Source organism: Betta splendens, chromosome 9, assembly GCF_900634795.4.
Source record: "Betta splendens chromosome 9, fBetSpl5.4, whole genome shotgun sequence".
In the NCBI taxonomy this organism is placed as follows: Eukaryota; Metazoa; Chordata; class Actinopteri; order Anabantiformes; family Osphronemidae; genus Betta; species Betta splendens.
Window position 1 is genome coordinate 25,252,864 of NC_040889.2, and position 15,596 is coordinate 25,268,459.

At 46.3% G+C, this 15,596-nt stretch overlaps 3 protein-coding genes across 3 annotated transcripts in view; 2 read left to right on the forward strand and 1 right to left on the reverse strand.

Moving 5' to 3' along the window:
- The first annotated feature begins 2,160 nt into the window (after positions 1-2,160).
- LOC114863234 (corticotropin-releasing factor-binding protein-like) lies at positions 2,161-6,662 on the forward strand. Its single transcript, XM_029164142.3, has 7 exons — positions 2,161-2,320; positions 2,453-2,540; positions 3,172-3,329; positions 3,693-3,903; positions 4,645-4,799; positions 5,836-5,956; positions 6,116-6,662. Exons 1-7 carry the CDS (start codon positions 2,240-2,242, stop codon positions 6,268-6,270), a joined length of 969 nt encoding a protein of 322 aa, XP_029019975.1. The 5' UTR covers positions 2,161-2,239; the 3' UTR covers positions 6,271-6,662.
- Positions 6,663-9,638: 2,976 nt separating this feature from the next.
- LOC114862877 (creatine kinase U-type, mitochondrial-like) lies at positions 9,639-13,534 on the reverse strand. Its single transcript, XM_041072425.2, has 10 exons — positions 13,378-13,534; positions 12,048-12,229; positions 11,767-11,965; positions 11,600-11,695; positions 11,290-11,511; positions 11,089-11,174; positions 10,650-10,773; positions 10,442-10,576; positions 10,229-10,354; positions 9,639-9,909 (listed from the first exon to the last, which is right to left on the reverse strand). Exons 2-10 carry the CDS (start codon positions 12,203-12,205, stop codon positions 9,793-9,795), a joined length of 1,263 nt encoding a protein of 420 aa, XP_040928359.1. The 5' UTR covers positions 12,206-12,229; positions 13,378-13,534; the 3' UTR covers positions 9,639-9,792.
- Positions 12,785-15,596, forward strand: part of LOC114862941 (ras-specific guanine nucleotide-releasing factor 2-like) — a 3,980-nt gene continuing 1,168 nt past the window's right edge. Inside the window, exons 1-4 of the mRNA XM_029163711.3 lie at positions 12,785-12,816; positions 14,538-14,635; positions 14,932-15,068; positions 15,297-15,379. Of these exons, the coding sequence (XP_029019544.1) occupies positions 12,785-12,816; positions 14,538-14,635; positions 14,932-15,068; positions 15,297-15,379 (350 nt within the window). The remainder of the gene's footprint in view (positions 12,817-14,537; positions 14,636-14,931; positions 15,069-15,296; positions 15,380-15,596) is intronic.

Genomic DNA, 15,596 nt, shown 5'->3' on the forward strand with positions numbered 1-15,596 from the left:
GTGTGTGTGTGTGTGTAAAGGAGTTAACTCACAGCCAAAGCAAAACACTTAGAGGTGCTATCTTTGCCAGGGAGCAGGTGTGCCGGGCAAGGTTGCATGCTGGGACACGAGGCAGGGTTAAGGAGCTGAAGCCCGGAGTCGACAATCACTGTGATTGAACCTGGACCACATGGAGCGGTGACTGTCACATCTGGTGTGATGGGAGAAGCACAGGCCACTGGACGCCTTAAGACGTCACCGCGCTCTGAATGGACTGTAGAAACATTACTGTAAATTGTGGGTTGTTGTGTTGAAAACTGAATAAGCTTTTATTCATACATACACACAACTAAAAATCTAATGCAAGTCCATAAAATGTCCCTGCAACTTTGAAATGACATTTCCTCTTCTCTTCCTCCAATTCGCCACTAGATGGTGCTATAGTATTTTGTCTGTGACAGTGGGAGCTCGACTATTTTCAATGAAGATGTGGAGCTTTTTTTACTTAATGTTATTTTTCTCTTCGTCAGTGTTGGAAGATTTGCCAAATACAATTCACTGACTCTGACAGCAGAGTTGATGTGTTTGTCAGTCTGTATTATGTCACTTATTATTGGATTATTTATGTATGCTATTATGTTTTCCTCATTTTATTGTTGTGTTGTGATTTCTCCAAAGTGACACGGTTGTGGGCAGAGCTCAAAGTTTATTTATTCATGATGTACAGACAAAGTTTATGATTAAGCTGCTGTTACGTAAACTAATGAATCATCATCAGTGAGACTGTGGCTATTTATCCAGACATTTATTAAATTATTATTGTTGCAGCTGCACTGTACATCTGACACTGACTTCTAGCGCAGAGCAGCACTTGAAACCCTCTCACTCTCACCATTCAGCACTAACTGAAGCCAACATTTCCCTGTTTCCTCCGCTGTCAGTCACATTAGCAAAACACACTTTAGCAGCGAGACCTTTCTTAATGGGTTAAGACTCAAAGACCCCCCCAGACATCTAATTATTAACACTGACCACTGACTTTTAAGTGAAACTCATGCACCTTGAGTAGGTCATCAGCGTCGTAGGACCAGCGGCCGAAGCCGCGCTACATCACATGCTATTCATTGTGTTTCTGCCATCGCAGACCTTCATCACTGTGCTAAAATGCCAGATATCATTAGCTCCCGAGTTTGTTTGAGATGAATTAGAGAATGTGTGGGCTGTTACAATCAGCTGTGTGGGTTTGACCTTTCCCAGCAGCAGCATGGGCCCCTAATTAGTCTCATGTGAATGAATGTACTGTGTCACTGCGGACTGACTCACACCGTTTGTCCCTCTGACTGTATCTGTTGTGCTCCTGTCGTTCTTTGTTGTCCATTGTGGAGTTCACTGCGTGGCTGTTCCTAGTTCCTAGTAGCACATTCAGGTCATTGCTAAGGTGCATTTTAATGATGCTGATCATCAGAGGGACCCACTCAGGTGCAGCTAAAACTCCACAACGTCTATCTGAGCCGACTCAGAAGTTGGTAAATGACCTGAGACTCCAGCAGAGCAGGGAGGACAGGGAGGAGGCTGCGTTTGGGTGTTGTGGCTGAACCCAGGTCAGTGCCATGAAACTCTGACAAAACACAAAAAATTCATATTTTGATCACCTCTTTGAAATTAACATAGACAGATTTGACATTACATATGACTTTTAATATTATACATCATATTAATATTATTATATGATGTTTTCTCCAGAAACACACCAGAAGCATCTTGCGCATCATTAAACCTTCCCCTGAACATATTTTACTTGTAACTTGAAAGGACTGCGTTGTTACTTTAGTTTCTACACAGGCAAACATTTAATGCGCTACATTTGCTTTGATGGACCGGACTCTTTGATGTTTTTCTCGCCCTCATTATTAGGATCAGTGTTGTCAGTGACCCTCGGATGTCTGTCTGCCTGTCTGTCTGCCTGCCTGTCTGTCTGTCTGCCTGCCTGCCTGCCTGCCTGTCTGTCTGTCTGCCTGTCTGTCTGTCTGTCTGTCTGTCTGCCTGCCTGTCTGTCTGTCTGTCTGTCTGTCTGTCTGCCTGTCTGCCTGCCTGTCTGTCTGTCTGTCTGTCTGTCTGTCTGTCTGTCTGCCTGCCTGCCTGCCTGTCTGTCTGTCTGTCTGTCTGTCTGTCTGTCGTGCTGCTATAAAAGCTGCCACCTCTCAGGGAGCGCCGTTATTTCCCCCTCTGCTTCAACACTTGAGGAGAGACGCACTTCAGCATGTCATTAGCTCCACGCTCACAGTTGCTGCTTTTCCTCTTCTCCTTGTCATCGAGGATGGGGCTCGGTCTCTACATTAAGGTAAGACCTGTTTTACGGTCAACTTGGACAGAAATCACAGGTTAACGCAGCCCGAACTGCTGCGCGTAAAGTTCGTGCGCGTGAAGCGGTAACCTGGAATTTCACGTCCGCGTGTGTGCGTGTTTTCCGCAGGACAACGAACCCGCAGATGGATTGTACTCTCTGCTCAGTTTGGACCAGAAAAGAGAAGCAGAGGACTTCATTTTCCGCCGACCCCTCAGTAAGTTCGCTTTAAACAATGGCTTTATTCACCGCTGATTATGATCAACACTGTTTACTGACTTGGCAAACAAGTCCGAAAAGCTTTTCATCGCCAAAGAATGTTAAAATGAGCTGAGGAGATTCAGATTCAGCGCTGTCCTTTATAAACAAGAAGATTGATTTCCTATTCAGTCTACGTTTTATCAAAGCAGTAACTGCAGTAGATGCATTTAAACTAATTCCTAACGATGTGACACGTTCAACGTGTTTATTGGCCCATTCGTGTTTGAGTCATTTTGGCTCTAACTCAGCAGAGCTCCGTCCTGAAGATGAACTTTTCCCTATAAACACGTTTGTGTTTGCCCGTGAAGCTATGACCATCGCACTTTGAGCACGTGACTAATTTGAAGGACATTCCTTGTTGTTTTCTTGCAGGAAAATACACCATGAGCGTGTTTTTGTGTTCACAGTCATGTGTGTGTTAAATGTGTGTATTTGGGCACTTTGGGGTCTCAGCTGTTACCAAGAAGCAGTTCTCATCAATGACGTTTACTTTGAGGTTAGATTAGAAGTCTGGCTAAGGATGGGTTTAGGCATAAAGCGTGTGTGTGTGTGTGTGTGTGTGTGTGTGTGTGTGTGTGTGTGTGTAGGATGCCTGGACATGCTGGCCACCAACGGCTACTTCACCTTCACGGCGTCTCGGCCACAGCTGGCTTGTGCCGCCTTCATTATTGCCGAGCCCAGTGAGGTCATCAGCGTGGAGTTGTCTGACGTCAGCATCGACTGCGGCGCCGGAGACTTCATCAAGGTCGGCCCCGCTCACCAAAAGCAGCACCCACACACATCCTGTGAGCCCTCGCCGACAGGAAGTGCGGCGTTTTGCCACTTAAACCCCGAATTCTGTTTCATCTCCCTCTTTTCGATTAAAATGGTGCCAAGCAGGGTTAAGGCAGCGTTTAAGGGCCAAACACCACACTGGATCCTGCATTAGCCACAGTGTGGGAAGACGAGGCTTTGGTTGTGAAGCCAAGCCAGTTATATCGCTTTTTTAGCTTATGTGCGTTAAACAGCTGGGAGCGAAGAGGAGGACTAGGAACGCTGTCACGCCATCATCCGTTCTGGCCCCAGAGCTGAGGACACAGCTTCAGTGTGTGTGTGTTTCCTTCTGCAGATGTTTGATGGCTGGGTTCTGAAGGGGGAGAAGTTCCCCAGCAGCCAGGACCACCAGCTTCCTGTGCACCAGCGCTACACGGACTACTGCTCCCCCACGGCTCCAGGAGCCTCCAGCCGCTCGTCCCAGAACGTCGCCATGGTCTTCTTCCGCGTTCAAAGCCCCGACAGCGGCTTCACCCTCGCAGTCAAAAAGCTGCACAACCCCTTCCGTGAGTGCAGAAGCACATCTTCGGTTTATTTAGGGTCTAGAAGTTGTAAAGCAGCAGTAGCAGGATCCAAAATCGTGAGAGAGGAGGACAAATCGTTGAAGATCCAGGGAGATGCATCCAAGTGAAAGTCAGCGGTGGTGCTTGGTTTTGGGGCTTCGGGGGCGTTTGTGCTCGGGTGAGCATCAGTCGACAGGAGGCGATGGAATGAGAGGCGTGCACCTGTTTCCAGCTGCTTGACAGATTCAGTGTTAACACCGTGTCAAGCTGGGTAACAATCACAGACAAACAGTGGCACGGTTTCCTGAAAATAACAGGACTGAAATGTTTGCTCACGTCTACTCTACTGTTATCAATTGAAATTTGATTATTTTCTCATTTGTGTGATAAGAACAGAATTTTGTTTCTACGTTTTCTCCTAATTTCATCTCCCTCCCTCAGTCGACCTCGATTAAGTCTAATTTGTGTGAATAATGATTTTCTCAGCTGATGGAGAGCTGCTGATTTGAAAGCTCTCGTTCTTTTTATGTGTGTGTGCGTGCGTGCGCGTGCGTGCGTGTGCATGTGTGTGTGCGTGCGTGTGCATGTGTGTGCGTGCGTGTGTGTGTGTGTGTGTGTGTATGTGTGCGTGTGTGCATGTATGTGTGCGTGTGTGTGTGTGCGTGTGCATGTGTGTGTGCGTGCGTGTGTGTGCATGTGTGTGTGCGCGTGTGTGTGCGTGCGTGCGTGTGCGTGCGTGTGCAGCCTGTAACGTCATGTCTCAGAGTCCAGAGGGCAGCTTCACCATGGTGATCCCGCACCAGCGCAGGAACTGTAGCTTCTCCATCATCTACCCTGTGGCCATGCGGCTGACGGAGCTCAGCCTGGGACAGGCCAAGAGCAACGAGCTCAGACCACAGGTGAGACACGCACACGCACTCAGCTCACCTCATCAGCCAACCAGTGGTTTTCTGCCTGATCATGTGATGGGCTGGAAGCTAGAAAGTAAAGTATGAAACCTGAAGTCTGTTGATTGTTCCTGCGTTGTATTTGCCATAAGATCATAAGTCATTTGTGAAACACTGGGCGTGAACTAAGCGAATATAAAAATATTATTACTGGAAATATTTCATGGCTTCATAAAGTCAGCCAGAGTTTTTAGTCCACCGTGCAGTAAAAATGAAGGTGACTATTGTTCTAATCAGACAAAGTGAAAAAGCCCTAAATGACATATTTAGTAGGAACAATGAGCAACATTATAACATGTTGACCGTTGATTACTCATGCACAACAACCTATAATGGAACAAATACATCACACATACTGATGGAAATAAGACAGACAAATATTGTAATATATTATATTTGCGAGCTGCTGTAAAGTTCAAAGTCACACATTACATAATATTCCAAACTTTTCAAAGCAGAGACGGGAACAGAATGAAACAGAAGGCAGCTGTTCTTCTGGCTGCCAATATTTTGATAAACTGTAAGTGCTGCGATATTGGGCCAAACGCAACAATCTCCAATTTCTACTAAAATCTTGGGAGAACCTGCACAAGATCCAAAGTCAAGCATCGCAATTCCAAACATGATTTATTTGACCAGTTTAAGGTCAGCTGCAGAATTTCATTTAATTAGCATTTGACTAAAGCTGCACAAAGTTTAAATACATATCTGTTTCTCATAAGTTCATTCATACGTCTAAGTGGGCGTTTGTGCCAGATGTGCAGGAATTCCTTCAGGATTTACAGCCACTGACTGATGGAATAAACTCAAGGCCACAGTGACTTTGACCTCTGAGCTCGGAGAGTTTACTACCGATTGAGTCCATCACACATTAAAAGAAATCCTCAAGGCGTTCTAGTGATGCCACACCAATGAAACGGATGTGAAGCCACAGTGAGCTTGACTCCACAATCAGAACAGCTTGTCACGTGTGTCATTTGCTCCACAGAGACAGTTGTGGTCGGGCTGTTCGGGAGCGGGTGACTACGTGGAGCTGCTGGGGGGGAACGGGGTGGACACCTCCCAGATGTTCCCTGTGGCCGACCTCTGCTTCTCCGTCAGTGGGCTCAGTGAGTTTGAACCTCGTCCCTTTCTCTCCTTTTCATTTCAACAGCAGATTTATATAAAACAAAAAAATGAAGCTCCGTTTCAGCTGCTTAAATCATATTTTGATTGAATCCTGTGTTTGTGCCAGTGTAAAGACTCTGTTTTCCTCCTCGGCCTTTCAGCCCAGATGAAGATCGGCTGCGATAACTCAGTGCTGAGGCTGGTGTCCAGTGGAAACTACATAAACCGCGTTTCGTTCCAGTATCGACTACTTGAACAAAGCGAGCTCCCCAAAAGCCGAGAAAACAGCGTGGAGAACTTTTGCACCGTGGAATGAAGACGCACCGACACACACACACACACACACACACACACACACACACACACACACACACACACACACACACACACACACACACACACACACACACACACTCGTCCATCTGTCTGTAAATACGTAACTGACATATGTCATAAAAGCTTTCTACTGTTTTGGTTTGTTTGGTTCAGCTGTGGTTTTTTTTGGCCTTTACGTATTTATTTGAACAATTATTTTTTCATTTGATTCATAAATGGATTGTTTTCATTATCGTATCTTCTCATAAAAACATGTGAAACATCTTCCCTTCATCCTCAGCGTATATCAGTTAGATTATGTTGGGGGAGGTTTAGTTTTTGCTGCCTTGAACTGAAAATAAATATGACTTGCATGAAAAAGTGCATCTTTAATCTGTTCTTTATCTGTTTTTTCCTTTACTAATATGCTCTAAAGCTGACTCTTTTTAATAAGGCTTAAAAAATGTTTTAGATCCAGTCTGAAGTGTCTCAGAAGCAGTTAGATGAATTGTGACAGGTTTTTATACAGAGTCAAACCTGAAGCACAGGGCACAGTGTTGCAGGGAAGCGCAGAGAAGAGGGAGCGACGAGTCCAGCGATGCCCTTCCCTGTTTCCTGTTGGAGCCGTAGCTTGAGGCCAGTTAATGCTTTTCATGTTCACGCTTTCACAGCAGCTCAGTGCATCACATGTAGCTGAGAAACAGTGATGAACAGGCCAAAGTGCTTCCTGGTCCCTCTGGTTCACAGCCAGTGAAGAGAAGCAGCCCGTCAAACAGCCAAGCTGCTGCACTGCACTGTACCAACCCACCACAGTGTTAATCAGTGACGCAAACGTTTTCCTATTTGTTTTAATCCAATTTGTTCCAGAGGGAAACTCTAGCTTTCGTAGTGGCTGTTCATCGCTCAGTATCATAATTAAACAGGCTAATGCCGAGCTCACACATGCAGGTTTGCCTGTGACCCCTCTGCATTTACAGGCTGCGGAGCCCTAATCTCTTCCATACTATACAGCTGTGGGTGCTCGTTGTGAATGAATATACTGTACAGCTCTTAATGGGATTATCCCACAAGCCTCAGTGCTCTCATTCCCCCTGACATCCTTCTAACGGGGCTCGCTTTTGATCTTCTCCTTACATAGAATTAATCTCAAACCTGCTCAACCACGATGATTCAATTAAACAGCGGATGTCGTTTTTTTTTTTTTTTTTTGCTTGATGTGTTGCATTTTTTGGTCATTGTTAGAGAATGAAATGCACTTCGGAACCCATTTGGAGCGATGAAGTCTGAGTATTTCGCTATAGCAGAATTTGCAGTGATCCGTGATGGTGAACTGGAAGAAGTTTGTCACTTGCTGGGCCAGGAGTGGTGACAAGTCCGTGCAGCTGAGAGGTGACGCCGAATAAAGTGAGACAGGCCTTGGTTATTAATAACACTGAAGTACGGAGGGAGGACATTATGTTTATTTAAGACATTATTCACACTGGACTTAGTGTGAACTGGTGAACTCTCTGTGTTTCTGTAGCCGTAGTTTGTTTTGGTGAATAGAAATTATTAGATATGTGTTTGTCTTTTACACTTCACACTTGTACAGTTATGTCACAGCCTGAGGTGGAACATCTGACATAACTTTCACCTTTTAAAACCTTAATCTCTGTGTCAGTATGAATATTCACAATCAGCAGCGAGACATCTTTGGCAAAAGGTAAAAGCGATGACGAAGACAGAAAGAATGGCCCCTGGCAGAGCTCATTAAGCACCACATCTATAAAAAACGACGAAACCTATATGCAAAGATCATTGTACAGCATAAATAGAACGCCACAGTCACCACGCCTGATTGTCAGGATTGCAGCATGCATATGTTTATCAGTTAAAGAGACAGAGGACAGAGATCGCATCCTAATTCAATTAAATTTGACTTAAACTTCACAGCTACAGTGTTGTTTTAGTTAAACTCTTATAAGAAGTAGTATTTGTCAATCGTCAAACATTTGCAGTGTTAAATAAGAGCCACAAGACGTCTAAAGCTGGAAGTGTTACTGTAGTGGCTTTGACAGTTTTTTCATAACATGTGGCATAAAGTATGTACAATATGTGATGGAAAAAGTGTCATAGTTCAAGTTCAAAGAAATGTTACATGTTAGTTTGGTTTCGGGTTTTTGGTATTTGTTAAAATTGTTTGCTATTTGTTGCCTTTTCATTTTTGATTTGTTGTGTTTTGGTTTATTTTGTTTTACACGCCACACACATTCACATTTTCATACGCACCTTCAGTGGGACTTGAACCAACGACTTTACTTCTTGGTTGGTAGTGGCAGCACAGATCACTCTAAACAATATCAATAAGGTGGGATTTAAACCCCCAATCTCAAAAATTACTGAACCTCAAGACCAAAAATATCCTCATACTGAAAAAATTACACTGCATCTATAGTATTGTAGATGTCATAGTATTTATGTGGTGAAAACACGCCATAATAAAATAGATTGTCAAAAACCCACCTTACACTGTATGTGTATAAAAATCAGCACTGCCTCTGAAGGGTTCTAATAACCAATGTGGTCCCTGAGCACAGCACAGAGCTGTGGCGCTGCTCAGTGGTCATATGCACAGGACAGGTCCAGATCTGAGCACAGGGACCAGGATCTACTCCCATTCAACAATAACTCATGTTTAGGCCGTTCATGTTTGCTGAACATACTGACGATAGACTGTACATGATCAGGGACATGAGTGATCCTCAGGGTTTTCACTGTTCCCACGCTGAAAATCCAATTTTACCCGACACTGAAAATGACCTCATTCAAATAATAACTGCAGAGAAGCCCTACTCGTAAAGACACGGATTCTGGGCTGAGTGTAGGAACTGTAATAGCATTAATAGACCTACGTCATTAATCTGCTGCCAGAAAAGGAAGAGTGACTCAGAAAGATTTAAAAGGACTATTCACCCATATAATTAAAAGCCTAATTTCCCATGGCAGGATGCCTTTATTTATAAAGCACGACCCACACGTCTTCCCATCTACACATTGAAACAATACGACGGCGTCAAGCAGCCACCTCTGCCTGTCCTGTGTGTCTGGTGTCCAACAGTAATGAGCTTGGCCTTCTACTCCTGGATTAATGGCCTGGGATAAAACACAGGCCAAGTCTGAGTGACAGGTCAACCACTAGCGGCACCCTCACAGACGTCTCTTTTCTATTTGTAGCCTCACTCCCTTTGTCAGCCTGTATTAGATGTTAAATCATCTCCATCTTCTTCACCCTCATGTTCTTTGTTAAATACTGTATAGTGAGATATTCTTGATTGATCCAGTGTAGTTCATTCTGAATGAGCAGAAAGAAAAAGAAAGATTCAAATAACGTTCAGGAACTTCATCATAGAGTTTATTGTGTTTAGAGTCGTTGTACACGTTAGGACAGCACTACTCTCTCCATACACTGCCTGTCTCATGACTATCGGCCTAAATACCGGAGGCTGGAGCACCTGCTCTACTCCAGGGTTCCCAGCAGAGACGTTCACTTCCTGAACTGAGGGATGGGGGAGGGGATCTTGACGTCTTGGCCCCTCTCCAACCTCTTCTCACACTCAATTAGGTAGTTGACACCATCAATCACTAATTGCACCAGCTCCACCTGTGGATACATAGTAATTAGTGTCACAGATCCCGGTTAATGTGTTCAGTGCGTTTTCACACATGATATTATTAATCGGTTTAGCGGCGCTCCCTGAGATGAGGTCCAATAATGGCCCTGAACACTTCCTTATCACGTTTGATTGGTGGAGCCAGTCGGTTCCCAGCCTGTGTGTTGAGGAAAACAGCCCTGGACTGGCTCAAGCCTGCCTGGATTACAGATTAAAGAACAGCGGGGCGTGCGGATATTCGCGCCCGTTGGGATGCTGCTCTCCTCTGACGTCCTCTGTCTGCGTTTGCTGCTCATTTCTGCCATTTACCTCTGACTTGCCCAGACGGTCGAGGTTGGAAACGTCAAAGACGTCTCCGGTAGCGGCGGTGTCGACCCCCCCCGTGCCTCTCTTCTGTAACCGCAGGTTTTCCAGGATCTTTTTGAAGCGGGGATCCTGGATCGTACACGTCACACACACGCAGTAAGTCAATTTTTGAACATACTATGCGCTGCCGCTGCGCCTCCAGTGCTTTTGCCTCACCCTGTTGAGAAGGGGCAGGCGAATGTGCACGCCAGCCCTGAGCCCGGTGCCGAGGTTGGAGGGACAGGTGAGGATGTAGCCCAGACGCTCGTTCCACATGAACTCCCAGCCTCTCTCCTGAATCAGATGCTCCACCTACACGTTATGAATAATGACGTCAGGTCAGGAGGATTCACTGCCGTCAGAAGCCACAGGGACACTGCCTTGCCTGTTTTAGACCCCTGCAGAACCTCTCAAACACTCTCTTCATGTTTCCTCCTTTCTCCATGGATATGATCCTGGTGTGATCCTCCTCGTTGACCCAAATCAAAAAGTTCTTCTCATTGTTGTGCCTGAGAGTTGGACAGACAGAGCAGACAAACTTCAGCTGATGCAGTTCATCAAGCAGGTTTTTTCAGTCTGCAGATATATGTATAAATATAGAGTGTTTTATCCATTCATTCAGATTTACGTTTGAAAGCATACGTTTCATGAAACAAGATAGATCAAGGGAACCACTGGTGATGTCAGTCAAACCAAACCTTGAACCTCAGGGGCAAAGCTTTGCTTCTAGGAGCTACGGCTAAACTATGAGGTGACTGCAGGTCTGCTGCTTCTCTCAGCTACAGAATCAGCAGGACTGCTTTTACTTCTTCTTCTACTCTTACCAGATCCCACGGGCATCAGGCCAATCTCTGGCCATCCCAGCTGCCGTGAGCAGGGGTGACACTGGTTTATCAAACAGGAAATGCTCCTGATTGGCCAGTAAGGGAACAGAGGAACCAAGTGGACATTAGATACAGTGGGTAATAACAAAGAGAACAGAAGCCACGCCTTTTCCTGCACGTGTGCGTGGTTTAAGCACTAACGTCAATGAGCTGCTGCTGCTCCCTGTCGGACATGTCCCCCAGGCTGTAGTAGCGTCCAGACAGGTCCCCTTTGAGGCCGGACAGGGCCGTGACAACCACGCGCTCCACCTCGCGGCGCTCCGAGCGCGTGCATGCGGGGGGGAGGCTCAGCCCGCGGATGCTGCGGCCGGTGCGGACGCGGGACGACAGCACGTAGCGCTCGTCGAACATTCCCGAGGTGATCTGGAGAGGAGAGGGCGCACGGACAGCGTTTGTAGGGACGCGCTCGCCTCGACAAGACCGCGTGGCGCGAAGAGAGAGGGGCTGGGACCTTGGAGGCGTCCAGGTCGGTGGGGTGCTTCATTATGCGGGGGTCGTAGCCGTTGTGTCGGTCCTTGATGACTGGGTCAAAGAGCTCAGCAAACACCTGACGGGGAAGAGAAGAGGCTTCATCTTCCTCATCTTAGGACTGAACAACAACCAATCACCGCCACCAACCTCGTAGCTCTCCTCATCTCCAGCCACCATGCCCACAGTCTTGATGAAGGGGTGCCCAGGGTTGTCCACCCCAGTCTGGATGCATTGGTCCAGGGTCCAGTTTTTGGGGGTGGTCTTGTCTCTCAGGCGGGCGTAAATGGCTGGAGTCAGGGATGCTGCCATGCAGTTATTGTGCTTCCTCAAGTCAGGGAAGTCAGCGCTGTAGGGACATACAGACAATCCACTGATCAGTCAGACGTTTGTTGGTAAAGACCGAGAGAACACTGCACATGTCCACGTACCTGGGAGGATAGAGCCTCTGCCGCTCAGCAGCAGTCGCAGCAGCGGCGGCAGCGCTGTCGCTGAGCAGGTATCCGGCTGCCAGCGAGCCAGCGCCCACGCTGGCCAAAATCATGGCCGTGTTACGGCCGCGCATCATGCGGGTGAAGGAGGTTGCCATGGTTACGAGGTCTGAGTTTACCACCTGGTGGAAGTTCAGCGGGGAAGACTGACTTTAAATGTGCTTTGTGAAAATGTAGGAACACACACTCAGACAAGGCCGCTAATAGCATTAGCCGTCAGATGCTTAGCACACAGATACACCTGAGGTCTGTGATGAGATTATTCTGGAAGCAGACAGAAGCCTCCTGATTGGCCAGCCTGCAGCTGACACCAGCTCAGGTGATCAGATGATTTGTGGTTTCAAAATTAGAAAAGATATTGAGATTTTTACCACAATATCTGGTACTAATTTTCCTAATATTATATTCAATAATCTTTATTTTTCTGTCTCTGGTTATCTCTCTCCTGTTGTCTCTGCTGCCAGGATTAAAAATATAATGATGAAAAACAAGATGTAAAAAATATCATTCAAACTGACTTTGAAGCTGTGGGTCAATGTGACCTTTGACCTACATAGTGTACGTACAGTAACGTAGCAGTTGGTGAGGTTAAGCTGAAACACCAGCTCAGAGCTGGAATCAGCCCTAAACAGAACCTGATCCTTTCTGACACCAGCTGAGCTCAGACAGGAAGAGAAATGACAGAGACAGAGTGGGCGAGAGACGAAAGGTGAGAGAGACAGAAAAAAGTCGGACGCAAGGTGCATGAAAAGTAAGAAGCCACAAATGTTTTGTGTAAATATAAGAAGATTTTGAACTGATACAAAATAAATAGAAACTATTTAATCAAGGACAGAAGAGGGAAAGACTGTATCAAGGGTCACTTTAAGGTCAGGGGAAGGGTTGAATAGTCTCCTGGTTGACTAGATGACATCTGGTCTCTTTAACCAGTAGGTTTTGTTTAAGGGAAATCTAATCAGTATTAATGTGAATGTGGAGTCACTGGGTTTCTGAACAAATTGGAGGAGCGTCTGCAGTTCAGGACTTCTTGAGCATCTCAACATGGGACCAGTTGTACATGCAGCTGTTATAAACTATTACATAATATATAATATTATATTACATAAACGTCTAATTGCTATTTATGCACATTCTCATAGGAAACTGAAACTGCATATGATGTAAGCTCTGTGCTGAGATACAAATACGCCAATCCAACTGTTCTCGCACAATTAAGCAAGCGTGAAGCACATGAGGGGAAAGGACCTGCAGAAGCGAATCCATCACTCACCTGAGAAGAGCTGACGCGTCTAAGTAGCAGAAGGCAGGTGTGTTTCCTGCAGCTCAGTCCGGAGAGGCTCAGTGTGCGGAGTGAGAGCAGGCTGAAGGAGAGAGGCAGGATCAGGAAGAGAGAGAGAGAGAGAGAGAGAGAGAGAGAGAGAGAGAAAGAGAGAGAGAGAGAGAGAGGGAGCGTGGACACTGGCTCAGGATTAGTCTCTCACCGGGCAACAGACAGAAAATCCTCTTTCTGTCAGTCAGCATGTCTGCCTGCCTCTTCACAAATGCCCTCACGCACACACACACACACACACACACACACACACACACACACACACACACACACACACACACACACACACCAAGGTGGACGCCGGGCCCTCGGCTTCACGGGTTCTGATTCGCTACCACGAATGTCACCGAGGGCATGAGACACATGGGCCGGTCGGGAGGCTGCGGTCATTTCTGACACCAGAGGTAAATCCTCAGTGTAAACATCAGCTCCCACGCAGGGCGAGCTGATCAGCGCTCATGTGCTCTGGTGACGCTTCAGCAGGAGATTTGACTCTAACGCTCCGTTTCACTGAATCTCTGAGCTCTTTTCCAGGTGAGAAGCTCCTTCAGTCACATACAACTTTCAAACACAGTTAAGGTCCATCAGCCAGAGAAAGTGCTCCTGTGGTTTTACATCAAATCTGAGGTGACATGTTTACATACCAACACAATCTGTCTGGTTGCCAGTCGGGCTGTAATCAAGTAAAAAGTGATGCTGATACTGAGCTTTTGGAGTCACATTAGTTGTTAGAAAGATAAAAACAAGCATTTGCTCATCACTTGCAAGATAAAGGTTGAGTATATTAAGACTACATGTGCTAAAAGGCCTCTTTAGACTGATTCAAATGTGGGTCGCCGTCATCTTATCTGTTGGGAGAGAACAGTTGTCACTGGAATGAAAATAAATCTGACTCTCTGGTTGTGATAAATTGACAGTAGAGTCAATAGTAACAGCTTGATGAGTCTCTTAACACCAATTTGTTGTAGATACTAAATGTTTTATCTCTCTCTTTCTTCCCCTTCATTCACATTTTAGTGCCATGAACTCTAACACTGTAAATCTGGTGCCTCTCAATAAGACTCAATAAGATGTAGTTACATGTGTTTTTTGATCAGCAGATCAGCTGTGTTTTTGCTGGAACACCAACAGCAGGGTGGAGTCCTGTCCCTAATTGACTGCACGCTTGTCGAGGAGCCAGATGCCAGTGACGAGGAGTGTAAGTTCACCGAGCTGCTCTTTGAAACCGCCGGCGCATGACGGACAGCGCTTATTGGCTTATTTAGGCCCTCCGCCGCTCACGCGGGTTAATTGGGTGTCAGAAGATAAGTGTCCAGCAATTACCTCCCTTTAAATATCAGACACTCGCCCCTTCAAATGTCAGCTTTTGATCTTTTAACATTACAGGTGCATTCATTATTTTCCCCCAAAGTTCACTTTGAAAACAGGAAGATGAATGAGACGCTGAGACAAACAGACAGCAGCTGCTCAGGTCACTCTCTTCTCATTCTACAGCTAAAACCGGGGGCCAGGTCTTCGGACAGCTGGACTTCAAGCTGGTGGTGGAGCCGTCAGACGCGCCGTCCTTCACCGTGGTGCTGCTGTCGCCGTCGCGGCAGGAGAAGGCCGCGTGGACCAGCGACATCAGCCAGGTACAGTAACACACAGAGTGCACAGCAGGAGCTGCAGGAGCAGGAGCTGCAGGAGCAGGAGCTGCAGGAGCAGGAGCTGCTGTCTGCACCGCAATGAGAAGTAAACACACTCACGCAAGTCTCCAGAGACGGGTCCAAGTGAAGAGAGATACTGAGTTTATTCCCCGTTTCCCATCCTGCATCTCTCTCTCTCTCTCTCTCTCTCTCTCTCTCTCTCTCTCTCTGTAGTGCATAGATAACATCCGCTGCAATGGCCTGATGACCAGTGTGTTTGAGGAGAACTCCAAAGTCACCGTGCCTCATATGATCAAGTAAGTATGTCTGTGTGTGTGAAGAGGAGCCCCCATCTCTTCATGCCATCGATAGCGTAGCTCACTGTACCTGGGTGAGGTTATGCTGTATGTTACGTATTATGCTTCTATTATTTCGGCTTGACGTTATTCTTTGGTGTTCCCTCTAATTTCCCTCTTTTGGAATATGTGACGTTCGTATTAATTTCTCTTATTCTCTTTTACTTGGCTGTTTTTG

What these genes read in the sequence shown, in the direction of transcription:
- LOC114863234 (XM_029164142.3), top strand. Translation starts at nt 2,240, where the DNA reads ATGTCATTAGCTCCACGCTCACAGTTGCTGCTTTTCCTCTTCTCCTTG. An exon ending in CATTTTCCGCCGACCCCTCA is followed by an intron (nt 2,541 to 3,171) that starts GTAAGTTCGCTT and finishes GTGTGTGTGTAG; the next exon opens with GATGCCTGGACATGCTGGCC. An exon ending in GCGCCGGAGACTTCATCAAG is followed by an intron (nt 3,330 to 3,692) that starts GTCGGCCCCGCT and finishes TTCCTTCTGCAG; the next exon opens with ATGTTTGATGGCTGGGTTCT.
- LOC114862877 (XM_041072425.2), bottom strand. Translation starts at nt 12,205, where the DNA reads ATGGCAACCTCCTTCACCCGCATGATGCGCGGCCGTAACACGGCCATG. An exon ending in AGCAGCAGCAGCTCATTGAC is followed by an intron (nt 11,175 to 11,289) that starts GTTAGTGCTTAA and finishes CTGGCCAATCAG; the next exon opens with GAGCATTTCCTGTTTGATAA. An exon ending in GCCTGCCCCTTCTCAACAGG is followed by an intron (nt 10,355 to 10,441) that starts GTGAGGCAAAAG and finishes TGTACGATCCAG; the next exon opens with GATCCCCGCTTCAAAAAGAT.